The following is a 25,592-nucleotide window of genomic DNA, read 5'->3' as shown; positions in this document are numbered from 1 at the left end:
GGTAGTGTAATAAGTTAGGATTATGATGGGTCTAGAGATTGATTCCCTCCAATATAACCAACAAAATTGAGCCAAATAATAATTTAAATGGATTCATAACATAATAATTTCTCCTCAAAAATTTTCAATTCTTTCATTTACATTCTATTCTTAGCACAGTTAATTTCAGTTTATCCTACTTCAATTTTAATTCTAGTCCATTTTAATGTATGATCTTTAATTTACAAGTGTTCATCCAACAATCAAATTTCAGTAAGATGGGTCGGATTAAGCACATAATCAAATACGTCGGGATGGATATATGAACCACTACGAGCAAACAATGCAATAAGGGTTGAAATGCTGCCTCAAAATTGAATAATATACACAAATTACAAAAAGGTTAGAGGAAAATATAAAGTACCAAATATATAAAGGATGGGATTACAACAAAAATCAAGTAATTTCTTATCAAGAAGCCATACTTACAGCATCCAACATCCCATCTGATTCATCAACTATCATCTCATTTCTAAAGAGCAGTTTCAAGTATGGAAGCACCTTTGGAAGCACAGGCAAGTCAGCTATGTTAATACTCATCATGTCAAAAGCGATGCATGTCTTATGCATATGTGTGTCATCAAATACAGGGATTTTTGGATATCGTTGGCTAAAGTGGGAAAGGATGATGCGATAAGCACCAGCAGAGTCCCCAACTTCTATGGCTTCCTTGGTTGTGCTATGGTTTTTTGCTATAGCCTCGTCCACCATGCCATCTTCGAAAGTTGCCTGCGAAAATCAGAAGTGCAAAAGGTCAAGAAGTGCAATAGGTCAATTACAATGATCTTCCTTTTCACAGTTTTTCACAGTTTCTTGCTATATCGCAGAATTCTATAAACTCTGGCCAACAAAAAATACACAGTATTATATGTCATATCTTACCTCATGTATAAGAACTGTTGCACCACGAGATGCTTCTATAAGTTCTGGGCAAGGCCGAGTGTCACCTGAGTACACAATCTTCCAACCCGGAATCACTTTTCCAACACTATTCATTCTCTCTGAAGCCTTCAAGACAACACCAAATGCCTGTGGGCAGTGCACGACAGGACAACTGATCAAGGCTTCCATACCAGCTTCACTGAGCACTTTTTGCAAGCTCTTCCTAATTTGAAAAACTACACTGTCGTTGACTGGACTACTCGGTCTCTTCAAATAGCTCTGCATACGGGATCCTTTAGCAAAAAGAGTAGAATCAATTTTCTGTGCCAATTGCCTATCTGTATTTTTATTGCTCGTTTCCTCAAAATTAATTGGACTTCCCGGAGAAGAGTGATCCTTATTTGATTCAGTAACACCCTCAAAAGCATGTAAAGACGCTTCTGTGGTGAGATAGCAATCAAGGAACAGCATATCTAAATCTTCAAGTCTTTGGTATGCATCCAAATATCTCTTAAGCTGTCTTGGTCCAACAACAAGTAGTGGTTCATGAGGCACTCCCTTCAATAAATCACGTCGTAGAGTAAGTATTCTTGCCAACCCCGTATGGTGATCAGCATGAATATGAGAAATCCAAATACACCTAAGACCTCTCACAGCATTATCAGCACCCTCTATGCCATATCTGTTATCAATGTACATTAACGGTTATTCTTAAGGGGGAAAAAGGATGAGAAACTTTCAGTAGCAGTAAACGCATTTCAAAAATTTGGATGGTATTACCTTCTTTTCAGTTGTCCCAGGGTTCCTTCACCACAATCTAAAAGGAAACCTCCATTGGCAAAAAGATTGATATAGATAGAAGTGACATTGCGATATTTAGATGGCTGAGACGAGCCAGTCCCTAGAAGAACTATCTCCAAGTCATCTCTCCTTATATTTTCCAAACAACTAGGAAGAGTATTCTCATTAAACCATGGCTCTTCAACCATAACTGTATCGTCTTGCACAAAATTTATCTCTTCCTTTGTTTCTGTGGACTGGTGCCAGAACTGTCTAACATGTTGGGCAGCATCTACAACCTCTGGAATCTCTGAAAGTAACTCATCAATTATTTCTGAGGAAGCCACCTTACTTGGAATAACAGACCTATCTAATCCAAGATGAGCAAATGGACGCAAAGTGAACTGTGCAACAAACGGAAAAGGTTGATCTCAATTGAAGATATTTTCTACTTATGAAAATTTAGGTGATAATGTTTTATTCTAAATGTATTAAGCAGAGAGAAAAACAAGGATTTGTGCAGCAAAAAATAATTTGTGAATCCTGGTAAGTCAACCATTCATACCTTGAGGAGGTTTTCAGCAGAAATGCTTTCACAAATCTTTGAAACAGAACCCTGGTAAAATGAAACCAAATTAACTGCAACATTAGCCCCGAATTTCTGAAAAGCATAACTATTAATGCCTAAAAGTACAAACATAACATTGATCGTTGTCCTGCCAAGACATTTTGACCAACCTCACTTGAAGCAGTGGACTCTGGTGCCAAGCAATCAAGGTGCTGAAGAGACCAAACACCTGGAGCTGGAAAGAACTGTGGACACAGATAGTTAAGTCGAGTTGTAATTCTTGCACTTGCTTTTAGAATTGGAATCTCCACATTCTTCCTGGAAACAGCAAGAAAAATCCAAGACAGATTTTCAATAATGTACGCAGACAAGCTCCCAGATATCTTCTGAAAAAGAAAAGCAACTCACCTTTCATGTCCAGCCATGATATGTTGGGTTGAACCAAATCTCTTCATCCATCTCTGGTAGTTTGGACTGCTTATTAGAGGTGCAGGAGTCAAATGAATGACACAAGTGACGACCTTAGCATTCTCAGGCGGGCCTGAGAAATCTGCATAATAGCTACTGAGACATTGTAAGCATAACAACTCCTGCAAATGAGATTCTGTTGGGCAGTCGACAATGAATACAATTGGACCAGGAACAGAGGGGCCCATTACATCACTTGGATGAACCTAAACAAATAAGTCAAATAAACACATTTAAAACATAGAATACGTGATCAATTTTAGATCCATTACACCATTGGAAAGAGCTGTTATAGGTATCTTTATTTCCGCGTTTTCAGAACTAACCATGATGTTTTGGTGATCTGACTTCACTGAGTTCCCAAGTTGCAGGTCTCTAAATTTTGGCCCTGGTTTAAGACCAAAAGCCACAGCTTTTGCAGGGTCAAATTTCCCTTTAATCTCAGGTAATTCACAGACATAAATGACAGACATGTCACCAGGTTTGTTTGTACGTGCACTTTTCCCATTTGGACTAAGGGGTTCTGAAGCATGATCCAGCCTATCATCAATAACCTTTTCTGAAGGATTCTGCATGATCGGTACTTCATTTAAGAGGCGAGATCCTTCCGAGAAACTTGGTTGTAGGAGAATGGCTGATATTTTGACAACCTCATCGTCAACAAGAACAATAGGATCTGTACACTTAGTTTGCTCAGCCAAAGCACCCTCAACAGAACCGAGTGTGGGCCCAAAGCTCCGAGTGTGAACCATGGCAGCATTTGGGATGAAAAACTTCATGGCGCCAATTAAATACTTGAGATCTGATGGACCCCATACATTAACCTTCAAAATAACAGCAACTATGACTTAAACTGATATCTGGGAGAATTGGATATACTTTGAATTAAATTTAAGGCAGAGTACAGAAAAGAAGACATATGTAGGAAGTCAAGCTAATACTTACAGACATTCCTTCTTCACCCATGCCAGCCAAAGTCAACAGCAAACCTGTGAGGTAAAGTAAAAGTTGAGAAATTCAGGTCAGCAACAACAATCTCGTTTAAGTAACCAGTCCAGATATTGAAAGAACATTAATAATGCTTAAAAAATGTCATCATATAGAGTTACTACACATGTCATTGATGATAACTTAAGAATAAAATAAAAAAATTTTAACTGCAAGGGCAACACGAGATTGTGGATCTATCAAGAAACAAACCTGGAAGTCCACCTGCAGTCTCCGAGCAGACACGAGAGAGAAATATGTGATCTATCTGGAGAAACATCAATAAGGTGCTTCAATAATAGGAAGAAACCTCGTGAATTTTTATTACACAGCAGAAAAAGATAAAGATTTCAGATATCTTATACCTTTGACAACTTAATCCTATGCTCTGTGCAGAATCGTTGCAGCCCCTGCAGTGAGAGTTGTACAGTAAGGGACACTATATTACTTAATATGGGATTCATCATCGATTTATATTTACCATTTCATCGAGATAATAAAAGAACCATCACCTTACCTTCGATATTACAAAACAAATCAGATGTACATGTATATAATTGAGTTCCTATGGAATTATCACCCGACACTTACCTCTCCAGCATTAAATATAAATCTTTGCTTGTCAAAGAATAGCAACACTGAAGGAGATGTATCCTGAGTATCCATTCCAGTCCCTAGTAACTGCAATGAGTAGAAGCATGGCCAAAATTATTATCCAATAAGCAATGAAACAAAAAAGAAAAAGAAAATGATAGAACCAAAAGCTGCTTTCTAGACTTAAGACACATAAAAACTTCACACAAAACCCAGTAAATCCACTTCGTAAACAAAACCCACAGACCAATAAAAAAAACATTATGAATTTTAACATTTTCTGGATTCCTTCTCATCACCACTAATGAAATCTCACAACCAATATTTTGAAAATCTTAGAAATCTTCTGGCCAGTTTTGATTGCGTTTGAATCAGAACCCAGGAATCAAATTGGGAAACCCAAGTTGAAAAGCATAACATAATTATTTTTCATAGTGAATTACCATGAGAACAAATCAAAATCCAAAACTGAAGTCCACAAATAGAATTCCAATCCCAAGCTAAACCCAAGCTAGTCCTCCACAACTCGACAGTGCTAAAATTTGCAACAACCCCAGTTCTTAGAATCCCCATTCCTAATGTAACTACCAAATCTACTCTTTCCCCCTCAAATTTAAATCTCAAGTCCCATGAACCATTATTTTCCACCTCTTTCAGGTCAAGTCATTATCTCCTTTCTTAATTACTAATTTACCAGACTCTCCGCCGTGTGTGCTTTGTGACGGAAAAAATTCCATCTTTAAAATGGAATCAAAAAAAGGAAAAAGAAAGATAAGTTCGTGTTCTCTATACTAAAAGAAGAGAGCAAAAAAAATTGTAGGATAAAAGAGAGAGGATGACAATAAAAATATGAAACCAACTGCGACTTGAACTAACGAAGTGAAATAGCAGTATAACCTTTAACTATTTTAGGCATACGTTTGAGTCGCTTTTCAACTATTACCCACTTGACATAAAGTTACATTAAACAATCACAATCGAAGAAACGAATATAACCCAGAAAAGCAATGCAATCAATTATAAACTCTACTCAACAATGAAAGAATTCCCAGAAAGACAAAGCCTCAACAATGAAAGAAAACCCAGAAAGCCAAAGCCTCAGAAATGAAAGAAAACTCAGAAAGCCAAAGCCTCAACAATGGAAGAAAACCCAGAAAGTCAAAGCCTCGAATCAATATAAATACCTGCACATAAGAAATGGTATTGACAGGATTGAGCGTGCGCACTTTCCGCTGAAGGCACTTCTTAGGCTTATCCTCTTTATCTCTACCCTCAGCTCTCCTCTTGTTAAACCCAGCAGGCTCGGTCTTAGTCTCCTCCATTGCCTTGTCTCTGCCTCTACTCTCAGAGAGAGTGCTTTTGCTTCTGAGGCCGAGGTTGTTGGGTAAGGGACGGTGTCGTTTCCGGTATGAGGAAGCGAGAACAGTAAAGAGAGAATGGGGCTTGGATTTGGGGAAGAGAGAGGAAGAGAGGAGGGAGGGTTTAAGAGGAGGGAAAGGGGAAAAGAAGAGGAGTCGGAGGTTTGTAACTTGAGGAGGGGGCATTGCGTCTCAGTGTTCGCTGTATTTATGTATGTTGTGCAGGTTAAAGGTTTAGGGGTTTTAGCGGGGTGTTGGGACTTTGGAGATAATGGGTAGTTGCTTCAGTTGCTTGCTGCAGCCTACAGGCTACAGAGTCACAATTTTCACCCAACCCATATTCAAAAATCAAAAACTTTCCTTTTTTTTTTTTTTTTTTTTTTATAGGTAATGGATATGTAACACATTTATTATTGTATTATTTACCATCCATATGGCCATATTATTATCAACTATCTTTTTTGTTTTTAAGTATCCACTATTTATTAGCTTTATGGTATTTCTTCTCAAATATTACGAAGGGTCTCAAGTTCGACCTCCTATCCTAAATCCAAGAAGTTAAATTTCGAAATTTTCGGCGAAATTTCGATTTTTGAGGGTATCGAAATTTATCACACAACTATAAATATTTCGCTAGAATTTCGCCGAAATTTGGCAGAAATTTCGCTCAGAGAAATACAAACCCAACTTTTTTTCATGAAGTTTATAGATCTTCGTCTGTCTTGGCATGATTGGGGAGGGAGGAGAGAGACGGGTGAGAAGAGAGAAGAGATGGGGAGGGAGAGGAGGAAGAGAGGGAAGATCTGGGAAGGATTGACGTAGAGATCCTAGCTGGCGGCAAACCCAGCCATCGGCGTGATTGGGGAGGGAGGAGAGAGAAGAGAGAGAAGAGATAAGAGATGGGAAGGGAGAGGAGGAAGAGAGGGAATATCTGGAAGGATTGACGCAGAGAAGGGAGATGGAGGAGAGAGAAGAGATATATCATTTCGGCGTGTGTTCATCATATATGATAAAATTTCGTGAAATTCTAGCATGTGTGTTGTGTACGTTGTGTTGGATTTTGCTTTTGCTTTCGCGTGTGTTCATCATATATGATATATCATATATGCAACTTGCAAGTTTGCAACACAGTGGCTGGGAGAGAGATATATGAGAGGAAAGAAGAAAGTCACGAGAAGGATAAGAAGGAAAGAAAAAAAAAAAAAAAAAAGTGTAGCCGTGTAGGATTTATTGGGATTTGGGGCTTTGAGCAATTAGAAGGAAAAAAAATAATTTAGAGTTTTGTTTGGCATTTTTGGGGTTTCGTTTAGTTATTTTCAAACCTTAAACCATAACACATTTTTATATATAAAATAATTAAAAATATTCTAAAGGGCATAAACCCTAATATCTTATACTATATTTTAAAGAATATAGAATATATAGAGTTTAGTGTATATATTATAGAGTATAAAGAGTAATAGGGTATATAAAGTATATAGGGTTTAGTGTATAGATTATAGAGTATAAAAAATATACTAATTTCATTTATTCATTGCACTAATTTTATTTAACAGTATTTGTCTCCAGCGTGCATTATATTCATCTTATATCATATAAAACCTACTATATAATTTGGTTTCTTCAATATTTTTTATCAATTTAGTAGATAATATGCTAAATAAACATATGGTAAAGTTTCATTCAAAATTTTCATATTTTGATAGCAATTTCCGTCATTTCCGTCTAATTTTTGTCGAAATTTAAAAATCTTCGAAATTTCCGTCGAAATTTCCTCGAAACTCGAAATTTTATTCCTTGCCTAAATCAACAAAATAAAAAGTCATATTGTTGGCGTTTACACTTGTTTTTGACACATCTAAAACCTTATTTTCTGCTCCAACGGCCAAGATTTTTAGGCTATTGGATTTAAATTCAATAGATTTAAGAGAAAATTAAGATAATTAATTATGTTGAGGATGATTTTATTGAGATATTTGTAGATTTTATTGAGATATATCTTTTAGATTTTATTAAATATTAATTATGCAGTTGTCTTTAAGAGTCAAAAAAAAAATATATGGTTCAATCAGAAAAGTATTATAGAAGACTTGAAGACCAAGAAATTTCAAGAAGAGAAAAGTAACTCTTCCTCAATAGCGGTTGGAGGCCATGTCCAAGCAAACAGCCCTACTTCATATTTAGGAACTCTTCCTCAAGATTTTCCAAGCAAACAGTCTTCTTGATATTTAGGTTTTTCATAGTCTTGCTTCTTAGATTAATATAAGTTTCCATTTCTTTCCTTCAAATTCCTTTGTAGTTCTGCTAATTTAAAACCCCTCTTGGTATAGATTATTACTTTCCGCAGTCTTCAATCCTTCATTGTTGATTTTTCTTTTTCTTAGTTGTTTATATTAAAGTCCTGTAGTGTTGATGGCAAGAAGTGAACCTAGGATACGTAGGTGTTCATTTACTTATCACACAATCGTGTAAGAAGTTAACTCATTGTTGGCGCAATATTTATTTTTGATTCATCATTTTATCAATCTTTGTCTATTCTAGTTATTCTAAGACGAATAGTGGCAAAAATACAATCACACCAAAAAGATGAAAATTTTGCCTTGTTTCACCACCTTCCATCTCTACACCGAAATTTTTTGAAGAAACCCCAAATTTCATTAATAAATTCATCAACTATGTATCAGATCCCAACAAGCTGGAGTAGCTCAGTTGGTTAGAGCGTGTGGCTGTTAACCACAAGGTCAGAGGTTCGACCCCTCTCTCTAGCGTTTTACCAAAGTTTTGGGTTCTTTCTTAAATGCCTCAAGGACCTGTTTTTAATTGGGCCCTATATATATTGCCAGGCCTGGCAATTTTTTTCCCTCTCTTTTTCTTGTTTTTTTTTTTTTTTTTCCTTTTTGTTGAGCCTGAAAATGCCCACCCCCAACTTCATACATATTTTGTCCAGGCACTTGATATCAGATAAGGTAATTAGCAAAGATCCACCACACATGAAGCTACAAACCAACCCCCATGCAATGCATCTACTTCACTAGCTAGCAAAACACAACTATCCTAAATACATACAACAACCTTTTATCTTTCAAATATCAAAATGGGTACTCTCCAACTGAGCTCTTCTGCTTCATCTTTTTGCTCACTCCCTTCTAACTTGATCAATTACAGCATTACCAACAACTCCCACTCAACTCTCAAACCCTCCAAGTCTCTCAGTTTGAACTCTAGAGGAAAAATTAGAGCAGTGAGCACATCCACAGATCAGAGTCAATCAGAAGCCACTCAACCAGAACTACCTCCTTTGGTCGATTTTGCATTTGTTAGTGTAAGTTTTAAATTGTAACAACCACATATATTGGTTGTGATTTCATAGCATGAGTGGCATTGTATATATAAATTGATTCATTGTATTTTTTTTTGTTTTAGTCTGTGTTACTTCCTGATCAAACACCAGATGTGCATCTTCGCCAAGCTTGTGGAGGACAGAAACTTAGGAATATAATGTTGGATGGAAACATTGATTTGTATGGACCATATGTAAGCTTCCGCTCCTGTAATTAATTCTAGTAATTTAAATTGATTTGTAAAGTCATATATATAGCTTTTTGTTCTTGCAAATTAGTCTCTCTCTCCATGTTTGATTTATGAAAATGCTTTATATATTTCATTATATTGAGCTTTATATTATATATGTATACATGTTCAGGCTAGAACTCTGCTGAATTGTGGGGGAGGAGGAACCTGTGGGACATGTATGGTGGAGGTGAATATTGTACAATTTTATTTTATTTTTTCCCTTTTTCTAGCATGTGATTTGAATAAATTTAAAACAGGGAAATCTTTTTCATTTGTTGCTAGGTTGTTCAAGGAAAAGAGCTCTTAACCCCTCGCACAGACAAAGAGAAGAAACACCTTAAAAGGGTATGTTCTACTTGATGATTGACACCAAATTATATCTTTCACATGTTACTTAGTACTAATCAATCTTGTTAATTACTCATTTCATAGTTTATTACATTACAAAAAAAAAAAAAAAAACGCAATAGGAATTAGTTAGTCGAAAAGTTTTAAACTCGTAATGTGGGACTCAGATGCATGTTGTGAAAGGAAGATTATATAACTGATGCATGATCTTAGAGAGAGTTGTATGCAGATTGAAGATATCATATCAATTGCTGTCCAATTAAATTGCATACACAGAATGGTTGAAAATTATATTTTTACTTTATATTTGCCTAATTGTATTGAAGGCTTGACATTCATGATCATTATGACCTACATTTTGCAGAAACCAAAAAATTGGAGACTTGCTTGCCAAACCACAGTTGGGAAACCTGACTCAAGAGGGCTGGTTTGTGATTCTCTCTTTCAGTCTTTATGTTTATTAAATTAGAAAAGAAAATATTTTAGTTATATAATCGTCATAATTAAACAACCACCTTCAATTAATTATGAGAGTTGAGTTGGGTTGAATTGTTTCTTTTCTCATTTGATTGCAGGTTGTTGTCCAACAACTGCCAGAATGGAAAGGCCATGAATGGCATTATGAGGAAGTCCTAGTAGACCCTTCACAGTCTTCTTCATAAGACATTTTTGCCCACCATTGTAAATTTTAAGATAAATAAAAAATTAAATCCAATTTAAATTATAGAAATTTGTTAAATGGAAGTGGATCAATGTAATTACAGAATAGTTTTCCCTTCAGAGTATTTCTTGACCACTTGTCCCAACAAAAAAGTTGTTTAGTTTGCTAAGGGAGTATGTTCACCACATGTGTGATGTGTCTACTCATACATTTCTAAAACCAATTTTGCAGTGACTCTCAAGATAATATGCTGTGGAGTCTCAATTTTTTATCAATAAACAAAATGAAAATTATATGCAAATATCTATATTTTCCATATAAGATAGTAATGTCAAAAGTGCTTTGAATTCAAGTGTTTTCTGTCCTATCCCTCTTGGCTCTGATAACCTTTCCTTGATTGGATCTATAGTCTTTGGAACTCCAATCCCCATTCTTCATTAGTTGGTCTAAATTAATGCTACTGATCGACAAAGTTCAGCTTGCCATTTTTAGGGGATTCAAATTTTGAACTCTTTATTTTCAGAATGTTGCCTTTTTTAATTTTGGATCATCAGAATGTTGCATTGTTAGGAAGATGGACTCTCCTTTCATCAAAAACATAAAGAACCCACAAAAGTGAACCATAGAGAAAAGAAAATGGTGGTGCTTTCCCATGTTCATTCATTTTCACAAAGAAAAAGTGACCTACAAATTGGCTTTACAAAACAGCACAAGAAAATGGAGGTTCCAAGCTGAGAAATAAAAAAAATTGAAAAGAAAAGGAATCAAGAACAGAAAATTGATCTTACTCCTTTTATTACAAAAACACATGGACTTGGAACACATTGCAAATCTCAATTCCCAACCAAATCAGTACTCACTGACCAAGGGTGCATGTTCTGAGTGGATAAACACATTGCCATAGATAAGCCCAGCAAGCCCACCACCAATGAGAGGCCCAACCCAGTAGATCCAGTTGTCGTGGAAGTCTCCGCTAGCAACAGCAGGCCCAAATGAGCGGGCCGGGTTCATTGATCCACCGGAGAATGGGCCGGCAGCCAAGATGTTGGCCCCAACAATGAAACCAATGGCAATGGGAGCAATTGTGCCCAATGAGCCCTTCTTGGGGTCAGCTGCTGTGGCAAAGACAGTGTAAACCAAAGCAAAGGTGATGATGATCTCAAACACAACTCCTTCAATGGCTCCAACTCCAGCAGCCACACTGTGGATGGGGATTGTCTGCAAAGAAAAATTTCAGTTTGTTTCAAAAAGTTTCACTTAAATTTATAACATATAATATACCTTTCTACAAACTAAATGAAAATACAATTATGTTTAATTTCAAACAATTTTGTTGGAAATCGAACTCCACAATAAAAGTTATCAACGCATCTTTGTTTTGTGATTGAGTAATGTTAGATGTACTATATTTTTTGTATTACATGTGTACCACATCTCTAATAGATTTATACAGATAGGTCTCACCTCCTATTAAAATTAAAAAGGGGTACATATATGGTACCCAAAAAGTGATATACCTAATATTTTTGTTCGTTATTTGTCACTCTCAAGATTAAGAACACCTACCATTATTGTCCTTGTTTTGTGAATAAAGTCTTAGTTCAAGATGGACAATACTGTAATTACATGCATCATTGGGTATGTCCACTCCAACAAAACTAGCTGGGGTGCCAAAACATTGAACCCCAAAATTTTGGGTTAAGGAAAAAAGTACTTTTGGATTGGCATGTTGAATAATAATAATATGGATATCTTACCAAGCCTCCAGTGACAAACTTGAGGATGAAGCAAGCTACAATGGCACCAACAAGCTGGGCAATCCAGTAGAAGATGCCAGTGAGGACTGTGATTTGGCCACCCAGAGCCAACCCAAAGGTCACAGCAGGGTTCACATGGCCACCAGAGATGTTGGCCCCAACAGAGACTGCAACAAACAGAGCAAAGCCATGGCAGATGGCAATGGCTACTAAACCAGCAGGATCAAGAGCAGCATTGGATGTCAACTTGTCTGCAAAAAATGGGGAAAAAAAAAACAGTCGATCAACAAAATTAACAAAATAAATATTGGTAATGCATCGATCATGACTTTAATGTGCTTGCTTTCCAAGTAATTCTTAACTCACATATTGGACATTAATTAAGGCCACCAAGATAGAGTAGGGTTTTTGGATTGTTGTGATAGAAAGTCTTTTGCTTATTTTTATCAATGACCAAAACGCTTTCAAATAACTAAAAGTAGTATTTTAGCGTTTGATATAAATAGATAAAAGTGTTTTCAAATTGCATGATCCCAAGAAGAATCTATCATATATATGCTTTCTAAGTGCTTCTAGCTAAACATATGAAACACTAGGATTTTGAATTGTGTGATTCTAATAAAAACACTACTGGTAAAAGTGCTTCGAACAGAAGTACTTCCAAGTTTCCAACATACTCAAAAGGAAGGGAAGAATTTTGCTCTAAGAAAACTGATGCAGTTGATGAAAAGGGAGCTAGAGGGAAAAGCTAATTACTGTAAGCTATGGCTGAGCCAACGCCTGCAAAAACAAAGAGCAAGGTTGAAATGAACTCAGCAAGATAGGCCTTAAAGGACCCCAAACTGAAAGAATCATCAAACCGTCCAAAGGCTATTCTGGCCATCTTAAATATTGGAAACAGCAACTTGGAAGAAGCAGACTCTTGAAGGAGAGAAGATAAGAAAGGTACTTCAGAGATAGCACATGCACATACCCTTTATTCTGGTCACATATATATACTAAAACCAAGGAGAAAAAGTATAGTATAAAGGTTATAATTAATTGAATGTTGTTCATGATCAGCTTCACAGTGTATTACTATACAATATACGGTTCCGGATCCTTTACTAATCTTTTCGACGTTAGTTTCGTACTTATGTCTAAAACAACTTCGTTTTAAACTTTTATACTATTATTGTCTTGAATATAAATTTTAAACACTAAAATTTGTACTTAAAACTTAAAAGGATTAATCTTTAAATTCCAAAAAGAGATGACACCAAAAGGATTAGTTGATTATCTTATTCCATATTTTAAGTGATCATTTTCCATATTATATTGTATGTTCTAGACTTCTAGTCAGAAGATAAAAAGGAATATATATGGGAAGTGTACAACCAAAATATATCCATGCAGTACCGACATGCAATGACTCAATGAGGTACTTGTTTCCATAGTCTTAGCTGTCACTAACATATTGCTTTAATGGATATGTCTGGAAGCTCATCAATGACTCCACCATGTGACCAACTTTTGTAATATTAGAGAGAGATAGAAAGTGGTGGGGTTTGGTGGGTCATGTCATGTCATGTCATATTGTCATGTGTTGAAGAAAATAATGATAAAGAGGAAGTGATGGAGAGCCAGGACAAAGTTTGGGCCACAAACGGCACCGACCATGTCTATACTACTCTAAAATGGGAAAGGGGTAGTTGTGGGATTTGCATAATGAGTCGATAGGATTGGTTAATGGGTTTTATATTAGTGTGAGATTGGTCATTCACTTATTTAGGGCTTAATTATGGGTGATAATTGGCTGCCTAATTGGAGGAGGATAGAGAGGAATCTCAATGTCTCTGACTCTCTCTCTTCTTTTCTATTTTTCTTTTTTTTTCCCTTCTTTTTTGTGGTAAATCATTGAGGGGGGTTTTGGATATCCATAATGGATTCTTTATCCTATGGGACAGACTAAAATGAAAGTTGTTTGTGAAGGAGTAGGACTGAACTAGTGAGAATGGTCCTGCAATGTACATCAATCTTTCAGATTTATGTAGCTCCCTGCAGATTTTTTGTTTGCACATTACAATGCCACCACATCTTAGAATAATTAAGATTCCAACCTTACCGGTCTAAAAATGTTCGAATTTATCTTATATGTGTGATTTGCGAGTAATGATATGCATTCAAAAACCTTAAAGCCTTGTATTTGATGAAGACGTAGATCGTGGAAGTTTTCTTCGTTTAATAAAAAAAACCCATAAGGTTATGATGCTTGAGAAGATTGTTTTCAATTACTGAAATTATTTATTACTACCTCAAAAGTCAAAACAATTAGAATAGTTTCTGCACCTGATGCACTTCTATGTGCATGCATATCAGATTCAGCATGTTTGACTTACAGGCAATTGCATTGAAGCATCATATGCTTTGTGTCAATTACTAGTTGTGAGAGAGCAATGGATTTATAAAACATGGGAATTTTTCATACTATAATTATTACATATGTATATAATCTACTCATGTTATCTTATTGCGATCTAAATTGAGAGCCCAATTTTGAGGATCTGCACAAGAAGTTGGAACCAGTGATGAATGGAACTGTCAAATTATAGTTGGGCCTTGTTTACAATTGAAATAGCCAAATAGGGCATTGTTAATTTAAAGCTGAAATAGATTCAGTGTGCCATTCTTTCTGGGCTTTTAAGATTTATATGGCCTTGTATTGGTGTATATAACTGGGCTCGCATTGATCTTGGCCCACATATTTCACTGTTTCCTTACCCAAAAGAGGAAGATGGAAAATAAAGTTTTAATGTAATTTAGATTTGTACTATCAAATTCCAGTTCAGTCCTCAACAAATCCCCAAAAAAAAAAAAAAAAGAAGGTTAAGACTGAAACAGGGATACAACAAGAAGCAAGTAAAAGGCACTGCATCTAATTTCAATAAATGCTGACTTCACTATACATCTCTCGAATAAAAAATCAAATTGTTAGTTTGATATACCTTATTTACTCATTTTTTGACAATTTAAATTAATAGGAACCAGTAATTATCTAATATAGTATTAAAACTTGATTGGAAGAGGTCTTAGGTTCAGAACTTCGAAGTTCTAATCACCATTTTCCACTTCCTTGTTAGTTTGTTGATTCTCTATATGCATTGCTCTCCCTCTTCACATGTCACATGCAGAATAATGTGCATTATTGTCTCAGTCTCTGATAATTTAAATTTTTAAAGTTTAATAATTCTTTAACATCTATATAAATGTGATAAAATTGAGATCAGTATCAATCTTTTTCCACTGGTGCTGTTAATTTTCTTTCTTTTTCTCCAGCTTGTCATAATTTATGTACATAATCTTAGCTCCCATGCTTATGTTCACTTAATTGAGTTATAGGTATTTGGGAATAGTATTGAGTAGTTGAGAGACATAAAATGTTTACATCTAATGCAGTGGGGAGGTAGGAAGAGGCTTTTAAGTTTAGTTATTGATAATGATGGCCCAGCAAATCAGTCAGTCTTTTCTCGTTAAATCACAATTCAGTTAGATGTAGATTTAAAAAGGCCATCAATTCCTAGTCATTTTAGTACGTAACTGTAATACCCACCATCAGTAAAATTCTGAGCTCTATACTCTACCGTAATATGTTTGTGCATATAATGCATATCTTATTCCATATATACATGCATACATATATATGACGAAATCTTTTCTTTTCATGGGATATTGTATAAAAGATATAAATTAACAGTGTGACAATATAATACGTCAAACTATTTTATAAAAAAAACATTACCTTATGCATATACGATTATATTCATTTTCTCTATGGTACATGCATTTCAAACAGTTATATATTATGATCTAAGAGCATGCAAGACCTCTGGTAAGCATCACATCCTACATTCCTGTACAGGTTGCTGTACATAAACTCCCAAACCAAGCTCCCAACATCATCATTGAGAAACATGACAAGGGCGACAGATATCCTCACATTTTCTCAAACCCACATTCAATGCCCCTGAAAGCCAAAAACTGGTCAGTCACTCTGGTCCCAACCACACAACCCGTCAACTGCAAAAATCTAACACACCAAAACCACATTTTTAAGCACCCTTTTAATTCTTTACAACACTTCCTTCTGCCAAAACTCACACACACACACACACACGTACCCTTTTGCTCAGCTGCCATGGAGTTCCATGGAGAGAGAAACCTCTGGAGCTTCATGGATGAAGAGAGAAAGAGCATCAAATTGCCTCGTAGGCTCTCTTTTGGTAACCAGCAACAACAAAGTTCATCGTCAGAACCCAACTTTCATGAGTCATCAGCTTCTGCAAGACCATCTGCTGCTGGTTCTGCAACAGCAACAGCAACAGCAACATTCATTCCTCCAAGGCCTATGAGCCCTGGGACCCCATGGACACTATCCCCTGTGCGCACCTCTCCCTCCCAACCCCTCCTCTACCATTGCATAGCCTCCCTCCACCGCCACGAAGGCAACATTTTCTCCATCACACTCTCAAAAGATTTCATCTTCACCGGCTCCGAGAGCAGCCGGATTCATGCCTGGAAGCAGCCTGATTGCACTGAAATCGGGTACATGAAGGCAACTTCGGGTCAGGTTCGAGCCATACTGGCACATGGGAAAGTGCTGTTCACCACACATGGTGACAGCAAAATTCGGATATGGGATGTGTCTTCTGCAGACAATTTCAGACCAAAGAAAATCACAACCTTGCCTCAAAGAAATCGGTTCTCGTTCTTTTCATCAAAAAAGAGCAGCCACCAACACAATGATCACATCTCTTGCCTGGCTTACAACAAAGAAGACAGGCTGTTGTACACAGGGTCTTGGGACAAAACAGTCAGGGCTTGGAAGGTCAATGAAAAGCGGTGTGTGGATTCATTTGTGGCTCATGAAGGTCATGTGAATGCAATTGTCATCAACCAAGAAGATGGGTGTGTTTTCACTTGCTCCTCAGATGGGTCTGTCAAAATTTGGAGAAGGGTGTTTGGTGAAAGTTCTCACATTCTCACCATGACACTGAAGTTCCAACTATCACCAGTGAATGCCTTGGCATTGAGCTTGTCACCCACCACCACCCTCCTCTACTCTGGCTCATCAGATGGGCTTATAAACTTCTGGGAGAAGGAGAAGATGTCTGGGAGGTACAACCATGGAGGCTTTCTGCAGGGTCATCATTTTGCTGTTCTTTCCTTGGTGGCCTTAGGAGAATTGGTCTTTAGTGGCTCTGAGGATGCCACCATAAGGGTTTGGAGGAGAGAGGAAGGGAATTGCTTCCATTCATGTCTTTCTGTCATTGAAGGCCACCATGGGCCAGTGAGATGCTTAGCAGTCTCTTTGGAAACAGAGAATGTGGTCAAAGTTAAGGGCTTGCTGGTTTATAGTGCAAGCTTGGACCAAACTTTTAAGGTATGGAGGGTTAAGGTTTTTCCCACTGAGAAGTTAAACTTGGATGAGTCAACCAAAGACCCACAAAGTGAGATTGTGGAGTGTGAGACAAGTCCAGTGCTGTCACCTTCATGGGTAGAGAAAAAACTTCAGGGAAATTATTTCCAGTAGGAGGCAGAGAACAAGGACCACCGACCATGTAAGCTTTGATCTAATGCTTAGTTTTTGTGATACATTCAAACCATTGAATTACAGCTATCCCAGCCAGAAACACAATAGGTTCACCAGACAATTAGCAATGATTCTAGATCGGTATTTGTTGGGGCTGTTGATGAGTTTATTCTGCACCAATCCACCCCTGGACTGACTTGTGCATTGATAGCCCATAAGTTTTTGAGAGCAGTTTTAGATTTGAGAACTGGGAGCCTTGTATCATTCATAATTCACCATTGCATAACTCCAGGGACTGCAAATCCAAGGTCTGGAGGTTACATTGCAGATTTTCTTTTTTCTTTTTTGGTGAAAGATTCTCTTTTAGGTCAGACTTCACCCATATTTCAATGGGTATATCACATTTCCTTTAATGTTACTACCAACCATTTTTGTTTGTAAGAAAGTTCATTAAGAATGTTTTATTTCATTTCAATGGGCATGAATGAAGGTGGCAGGATGTAGGTATGAGAGCCGCCGTGCACGATGCTGGTGAAGATTCAAGTGCAAGCATTTCAGCTTTGGTTATCAATATTAAGGATATTAGAGATTTTTCTTTTGCACTGGTATCCAGTGGGTTTGAAGTTTGAACACATACAAGTATACAACTGTCTGCTGCTGTTTTCGAATAAAAGATTCAGCTTTGCAACTAACATTTTATCAGAAGTAATGGCATGTGTTAATTGCTGAGCTTACACTGTCCTTCAGAGGGCCCCACACTTAAAATGTTAGAGCAGTGAATTTAAAGATGAACCAAAACATCTGCTCCAATGCAAATACAGATGGATCATAGAAAAACCAAATTATGGGAGTGGAAGCTTCAGCCTGACAATCTAGTAAACAAGACTGAATGTATTCCAATAGCTTCCAATCTTATATATTGTTTCCTACTGAAGATTAAATAAAGTACATATTGAGTGTCACCAAAATCAGTTTACTTGCATATTCCAGGAAAAGGTATAGAAGCGCAACAATGATAGTATCCATTGTCATCAAACACAAACCTTTGTGAAAGATGAGCTTCACGGATTAGATACTCCCCCCATTCCTCAGACCCATATTGCTTGACAATGCCTCGGGCATCAAAGGATTCAACCTTTCTTGTTCGCTTCTTCCTGCATTTACAAATTCATATATTAGCGACAAGAAGTGAGAAAAAGACGAACAACACTTTAGAGCCCCAACAAGTGATAGAAACTTTAAAACACTAAAGAACTGGCAGTAACACCTTTTCCTATGCCTTGCATTCATCACGGTTGCATGCAACTGCAATTCAAAAAGACAAAACTCTTAAATTGACTCTTACACTAGGATCTATAATCAAAAGCATAAATTCAAAATTAAGAGTGCAAAGTGCAAGCACAGCAGAAAGCTAAAGATCATGTACTATACCTTTAATTTCTGATTAGCATCTTTCTCTAGAACAAGCCCTGCTTTAACATATGCATCGATGATGACTTCTAAAGAAAGCTAAAGAAATTTAAAAGAGGTAATGTAAACTGCTTAAACCTAGTGATACCAGAAAGCATTACTTTTGTTTTTCTTTTATTGATTCTAGGTACAGAAAATGCTAAAAAGAAACACGACGAATGCTAAGAAAATAAGGATACGACAGGCACGCATAAGTCGGTCCTCGCTGTCTTCAACGCGAGCATAGAGAACACCAGCTTTGGCCAAAGAACCTCTCATAGAATTCTGCAAGAACATGAAGAATTCAGTCTCATTTATTACAACTTAATTCTTAGGTATCAACAAAATCAAAATCATAGGAGAATAAAATAACACCCCCACTCTGGCATTCACCAGTAAAATACATATGGAAGCCAACAGAGGCTGAGCAAAATACAGTTAAGTCAATGCAGTTCATAGCAAAACTAAGAGGCTTTTATGACATAAAAAATTGAATCCACATAGCAGATTTTCCAGGAACAGCTAACACACCCATTTATGTGTCTATATAGGGTGTAGATACACACTTGTAATCTATATACACATGTGCATGAAAATGTTGTCATAGTTTCTCTTTTCCTTTAGTTTTTCCTGCCAGAAAAAGCCTTAGGTTTAAAAGATCATTACATTAGCTAACCCACTATTTGGTTTAGTAGAGATGCTGAAGAAAGAATCGTACCAGTCCCTTAAGCCTTATGGAGACAGGCTGATTATCTAAGGCTTCCATCACTTTTGAAGAGATGCTCTGGTTAGAAACATAAGACATTTGATGTCAAGTAGTCCACTGTCAGCCTATTTTTATTTGACTCAGTTACACTTACCTGCAAAACCTCACTTGCTACATGAACTCGGTCCTTGTTCCACAACTTCAACATCAACACAGTTAAGTGAAATGTTTTTGGTTTAATGAATATTGATTTTTCAATTCCCAGATCTGTCAAGTGCGCAGATTTCAATGAGATTTCGACAGACTAAAACCATGAAGAAGACAGAGGAAAATAAATAAATTGACTATGAATATGAACAAAAAAATTGATCCTCAGTAGGTTTAAATGATAACAAAAAAAAAATGAATATATTCATTAAAATGCATACAGCAATTAACCAGGTAACATTTTATGTGGAAAAGAATTAACAAGAATAACCCAATCAAAAGCTTCAATTCATGAAACAAAATGGATAATGAATAATATCACTATCATTTAATTTAAAATTGTTAACTCCTTAAGCATCAAACATCATGATTATTTTCTCATCTATAATTATTTTTTGCGTACCAGATGGGGTAGAAGACTTTGGTGATTTTGGTGCATAACTAACAAGAGGTATGTTGGTTAGGTTCACTTTAACATGTTCACTGTCACCCTCAACTTTAAGTTCTACTGCGACATCAGGTCCTTTCTCTAACTTTTGCTCTTCGTCTTCATTCTCAGGATTATCTTCATTTGAATCACTATCTAGATTCCCGTCTAAGCATGAATCACTAATTCCCAGGATGCACGTCTGAAAGTTGACAAGCTTATCAACTAATTCAGGATGTATGGCCAATGGAAGTGAAATGAAGTGAGAGTAATCAAGATTTGGGCTTCTAACTGCCTGTATATTTAAGGAAGAAACTTTGTAATAAAAAGTCCAACAGAAAATAATGGAAATAAAATGGCTTGTATAGAAATCAATGAGAATGAGCTCTAAAAAGCAATGGTTTGTATTAAGGCCTTATATAATTGACAGAAAAAAAAATATTGATAGAACTACAGAATAGAATGGAACCACTCCATATCGTTTGCAAAATGACATTGATAGGTAACTGACCTCATCAATTATAGCTTGTATCTTGTCTGAAGCTCTAGATACGCTTTCAATTGACATGCCTTCAATAACTGCAGCAGATATCCAGGTAAAAATAGTTAAACAATAAATATTGGTCCCTGACATTCACATTTCCAGACATAAGATTATATTAACTTGGTTAATATGTCCTTTCACAATTATGAAAGAATTGAACACAACTCAAGATCTAAACAAAATTTTTTATCATCAACTATTTTTTAACCTTAAAACTTACTAATTGAATCCTCCTTCTTTGACGTTGGGATTATAATTTTAACTCCCATCTCATCTTCAATCTCTTTTTGAGTAGATCCTCTGACAAACAAAAAATTAATAATAATTTCAATATATGAGAAAGTGCCATACCAATATATTCTTAAAAGTATTTACATGCTGAATTATGTACCCTTTTCCTCTGATAAAACGAAGCAAAGAAGCACCAACCTGCATATCAACGAAGAATGTGAGAACAAAATAAACAGAATGAGTATCACCAAAACACATCAAAGTGAGAGCTAGGAACTTAAAAGGAACAGAATGGGCCATATAATGAAAAAGCATTATGAGAATTGCCGTTGAAGTCCAATGTGTAAGAAATACCCTCACCATCCCTGTAAAAATAATAGAAAATTCCTACCACAAGATGATAAATAATACAACTCGTTTTGTTTCTATTCAGCAGTCATCTACGCTCACTGGTCCGAAACTCTTCCCCCCACCCCAAGGCATTGTACCATAAACAGGTGCAAGCCAAAAAGGCCTTGTAAATTTCAGCAATATAGTAACACTAAGCCTAAACCTACATTGAAAACTGGCCTGATAAAAGAAATTATATATTGATCAGATAACGAACAGAATTTCTAACAAAATCGTGCCTCAACTGAAATTGAGTGCTTTTCAGTAGAAACCACCGATTCTCCACCAGAAACTTTATTTACTCCATTATCTTGTGATGCACTGGAACTAGTAGTAAAGTTAGTTGCTTCAGCCACCTCTATATTTTGAGCACTTGAAATGTTGGTAGATGTGCAACGGTGCAATTCTTGGACTTGAGTTTGAGCTTCCAGCTCATCTGTCACCTCCTTAACAGAGCATTCTGCAAATCCACATCAAAAACTCTTTATGAAGTCCGGAAGGTAACCAATCATCATGCCTATAGCCTGTTTTCACTATAGAAGTTTTGTGTTCTCACTTGTCAACCCAATCAGTCATAACTTTAACAAGGCCAGCCCACAACGTGTAGACCATAATACAAATTTGTAGATATAATTACATGTTCCTATCTGTCACGAGAATGATCTAAATTTTACTGGAATCAATATCCAAAGTATATAGGATTAGAATCGATATGAAAAGTCATTGGGATCGACTTCTGGATGATACCTAAATACTTAAATCAGTAAAAAGTAACTCACCTTCATTGGAGCTGGCCTGAGTACTGACGGGTCTCCATACAGTATTAACTGTTTTGATCTTTTTGTTATAGTCCCCACCCTGCTTATCTTTTTTACCACCCATTTTAATATTATAGCTCAAACCACGATATTCACAGTGTCCCTGTCATATGAACCCAGTTAGCATCAGAACTAACAACCACCTCCAGTAAAGTTCAAATCCAGTTTCATGGACAAAGAAATACTCATTAAAATCAAATTTTTTCCCTCCTTGGTGAGGTAAGGAAAAAAAAAACAAGCATTATAACATAGCTTAAATTTGCAATCAATTTATTTGAGAGGCAAAGTTTTTGGGGAAAAAAAAACTTTCAAAATTGTTTCATTAATCCTCTTTGCGAAGAAATAATCATTCATCAGTCAAGCAGTCCAACAAAATTCTTTTGTGAAAAACCACAACCAAGTACAGTAATTATCACTATGCACAAAAGGATTGTATAATTATGTAAAACTTAATAAAGTAACCGAACCCAAGTTCAAACACAATACTTTGAAGAAAAGAAAACGACAAGTCTGCAACAACCCAGATAAAAAGGCACTCTGCTTAAGAAAAACACTCAATAGCAGATGTGTTTACAAAAGGGTACTCACGTACTCAAGTGAACACACACTTATTAATGGACCTCTGCCACACTACTTAATCGGACCTGTTTTTCAGAGCTATGGAGCTTTCTAGATACAACCAAACCAGCTAGAATTACAAGATAACATAGAACAACGAAAAGACAAAAGACGGCAGAGTCTTAAGTGAATGTTTATTTTCCAAAAAAAAAAAAGCTTAGCATAATCATGGCCACAAAATAACATTAGGCATTATTCAAATACCGAAAAAAAAAAAAAAAAAAAACACACAATTTCACAAACAGAGTACACAGGCATAATGTGATATGAGATTGAATTTCTTAAGCATTAAATGCATAGTGATATTTCTGCTAATTTAAACCAAAAATAAAAAAGAAAACAGAATGGCAAAAACAAATAATAATAAAACCAACCAGGAAGCGATTCACTGGGTTCAATGCATATGCACTTGTAAATTTCAGAACTCGATCCACTCTGCAGACATAGCATAACAAGTTCATTTCTTTAACTCTCTTCCAAACGAATAAATATAAGAAAATTAAATGTAATTTTTTCAATAAAACTGAATTCTATAATTAGGCGCTGTTTGGCGGCGTAGAATTGAGCAATTGAAAGCTTGTTTATTTGATTATAGTTAGCTGAATAAGTAAGATATAGAAGCCAAACAGAGTGTTAGAGCTTAGAAGGGCGCGCATACCTGAAGAGGGACCTGGAAGCTATCATTAGCAGTTACGTTTGTCTCTAAAGAAGAAGAAAGAGCGACGGAGGAGATGTTCGGTGGAGAGTGGAGACAGAGAGAGGAGTACTCATGACACGTATCTTTTGCACGTGCGCAGAGGAGAGAGGTTGGAATGGACCCCAATGGTTATAGCTTGTAATGGGCCCATGGCATTTAAGGGGCCTATTTCATTTTCATTTTTATTTTATTCTTCTTCATATGTTTTTCTTTTATATAAAGAATTAAAGAGAAGATTTCAAGTTGGGAGTTGAGACATTTTCAATATTCTGTAGAAAATATTACTGGACCCATAATTAGTTAGCGGTTTACTTTTAGTCAACATCCGTATCAATAAAAGTATAATAATGCAAGAGAGACCACATTTTAATACTAAAGTAGTGTTTATCACGTTTCTAATAAAAGTATAATCTTTTAATACAAGTAGATTACATCTTTATTAGAGAAGTGGTACACATTTGATATTAAAATGAGATATCTCTAGTGTTATAAATAAAAGTATAATGTGTATTAAAAATAAATAAATAAATTACACGCAGGTACCTCAAGTATACACTCTTGTTCACTTGAATACCTCAATAAAAAAAAGTTGCTCAGAAATACCTCAACTACTGATTTTGCACACCCAGGTACCTCCGTCAACTATTCTGTCAGGTTTGCCGTTAATTGCCTACGTGGCACACTCACATACCTTTAAAAAAATGGCATATGGACAAAAAAATAATAAATTTAAAAAAACAAAAAATTATTTAAAAAAACAAAAAAAAACAAAAAAATAAAGAAAAAAATGGAGTTGCAGGCTTTCAGCCTCCCTCCGCCTCCCACCCCTCCCTCCGAGACCCACCCAATCCAGCCATCCACCCCTCTGACCCTAGCCACCCTGCCGCCGACCCGGCCACCACGCCATCGACCCACTCGGCCACCTACCCCATTTCCTCTCTCTCCCCGCCCCTCACTTTCTCTCTCTGCCTCGCTCGCTCTCTCTCTCTCTCTCTCTCTCTCTCCCCCCTACCGAGCCACCCACCCTCTCTTTCTCCCCTCCCCTTTCCTTTCTCTCTGCTACACACACTCTCTCTCTCTCCCCGAAACCTCAGCCCCGACCCGCCCCGAGCTCCACCCTCGTTCAGATTTGAGAGAGAGAGAGAGAGAGAGAGAAAATGACAAAAAGAGAGAGAGATGGAGCTGGTGGCCGGAGAGGGGAGGGAGGTGGGTGGGTCACTGGGTTGGGTGGCCGACGTGGGGGAGGTGGAGGGAGGAGGGCTCGGGGCTAGGGTTTCGGGGAGAGAAAGAGAGTTAGAGAGAGAGAGAGGAGAGACGTAGGGAAAGAGAGGGGGTAGGTGGCCGGGTGGGTCGGCGGCGTGGTGGCTGGGGTTGGTGGCAAGGTGGCTGGGGTTGCAGGGGTGGGTGCTGGATTGGGTGGGTCTCGGAGGGAGAGGTGGGAGGCTGCAAGCCTGCAACTCCATTTTTTTCTTTATTTTTTAGTTTTTAATTTTTTTAGTTTTTAAAAATTTATTTCATTTTTTATTATTTTTTTGTCTACATGGCATTTTTTAAAATGTATGTGAGTGTGTCACGTAGGCAATTAACGGCATGCCTGACGGAATAGTTAACGGAGGTACCTGGGTATACAAGATCAATAGTTGAGGTATCTCAAGTAAATAAAGATGTATATTTGAGGTAACAACGTGTAATTTGCCAAAAAAAAAAAAAATAGCATTAAGAGTAGTCCTAAACTACATCAACATGATAATGTGGTATGAATGTCTCACTAATCATTTCACCGTTAGAATGAGAATATAAAGTGTGTGAAGATGGAAGAGAAACTTTAATTTAAATTAAATTTTATTTCATCTAAGAAAATTTAAGTAAATTTAGTTTAATAATAAGTACATAAAAAAGGAATTATTTACCATGATCGTAA

At 36.6% G+C, this 25,592-nt stretch overlaps 5 protein-coding genes and 1 non-coding gene across 13 annotated transcripts; 3 read left to right on the top strand and 3 right to left on the bottom strand.

Annotated features, from left to right (window-relative positions):
• Positions 1-328: 328 nt before the first annotated feature.
• Positions 329-5,903, bottom strand: TRZ4 (tRNAse Z4). The gene is made up of 12 exons (XM_086240408.1): positions 5,503-5,903; positions 4,316-4,405; positions 4,090-4,134; positions 3,938-3,992; positions 3,683-3,726; positions 3,064-3,561; positions 2,678-2,943; positions 2,440-2,587; positions 2,267-2,317; positions 1,702-2,105; positions 922-1,603; positions 329-768 (listed from the first exon to the last, which is right to left on the bottom strand). The coding sequence occupies exons 1-12, from the start codon at positions 5,860-5,862 to the stop codon at positions 451-453; spliced, it is 2,961 nt and encodes a 986-aa protein (XP_086096534.1). The 5' UTR covers positions 5,863-5,903; the 3' UTR covers positions 329-450.
• A 2,467-nt stretch (positions 5,904-8,370) lies between these two features.
• TRNAN-GUU (transfer RNA asparagine (anticodon GUU)) lies at positions 8,371-8,444 on the top strand. The gene has a single exon. It is a non-coding gene; the product is annotated as a tRNA-Asn (tRNA).
• A 251-nt stretch (positions 8,445-8,695) lies between these two features.
• PNSB3 (NDH-dependent cyclic electron flow 1) lies at positions 8,696-10,382 on the top strand. The gene is made up of 6 exons (XM_086242611.1): positions 8,696-8,998; positions 9,100-9,210; positions 9,380-9,436; positions 9,532-9,594; positions 9,962-10,024; positions 10,173-10,382. The coding sequence occupies exons 1-6, from the start codon at positions 8,771-8,773 to the stop codon at positions 10,257-10,259; spliced, it is 609 nt and encodes a 202-aa protein (XP_086098737.1). The 5' UTR covers positions 8,696-8,770; the 3' UTR covers positions 10,260-10,382.
• Positions 10,383-10,887: 505 nt separating this feature from the next.
• On the bottom strand, positions 10,888-12,972 carry DELTA-TIP (delta tonoplast integral protein). The gene is made up of 3 exons (XM_086242610.1): positions 12,772-12,972; positions 12,016-12,266; positions 10,888-11,476 (listed from the first exon to the last, which is right to left on the bottom strand). Exons 1-3 carry the CDS (start codon positions 12,896-12,898, stop codon positions 11,108-11,110), a joined length of 747 nt encoding a protein of 248 aa, XP_086098736.1. The 5' UTR covers positions 12,899-12,972; the 3' UTR covers positions 10,888-11,107.
• Positions 12,973-16,189: 3,217 nt separating this feature from the next.
• LOC147287262 (protein JINGUBANG-like) lies at positions 16,190-17,584 on the top strand. The gene has a single exon (XM_086242576.1). The coding sequence runs from the start codon at positions 16,190-16,192 to the stop codon at positions 17,582-17,584; it is 1,395 nt and encodes a 464-aa protein (XP_086098702.1).
• Positions 17,585-18,265: 681 nt separating this feature from the next.
• Positions 18,266-23,756, bottom strand: LOC147287261 (Putative eukaryotic LigT). 8 transcript variants are annotated; one of them, XM_086240030.1, is made up of 14 exons: positions 23,633-23,756; positions 23,349-23,409; positions 22,318-22,459; positions 21,778-21,998; positions 21,309-21,346; positions 21,138-21,217; positions 20,885-20,952; positions 20,350-20,668; positions 19,894-20,006; positions 19,752-19,817; positions 19,234-19,318; positions 19,016-19,083; positions 18,852-18,889; positions 18,266-18,738 (listed from the first exon to the last, which is right to left on the bottom strand). In XM_086240030.1, the coding sequence occupies exons 1-14, from the start codon at positions 23,656-23,658 to the stop codon at positions 18,558-18,560; spliced, it is 1,506 nt and encodes a 501-aa protein (XP_086096156.1). In that variant the 5' UTR covers positions 23,659-23,756; the 3' UTR covers positions 18,266-18,557. The 8 variants fall into 8 exon arrangements, with proteins under 8 accessions (XP_086096156.1, XP_086096157.1, XP_086096159.1 ...); XM_086240031.1 differs by having other exon boundaries at positions 19,016-19,080; XM_086240033.1 differs by having other exon boundaries at positions 20,350-20,575.
• Between the last annotated feature and the right edge of the window lie 1,836 nt (positions 23,757-25,592).

This window comes from Dryas octopetala, chromosome 4 (assembly GCF_963921425.1).
Source record: "Dryas octopetala chromosome 4, drDryOcto1.1, whole genome shotgun sequence".
NCBI lineage: Eukaryota > Viridiplantae > Streptophyta > Magnoliopsida > Rosales > Rosaceae > Dryas > Dryas octopetala.
Note: the sequence above shows the minus strand (reverse complement) of the source record. Positions and strands in the feature narration are given on the sequence as shown.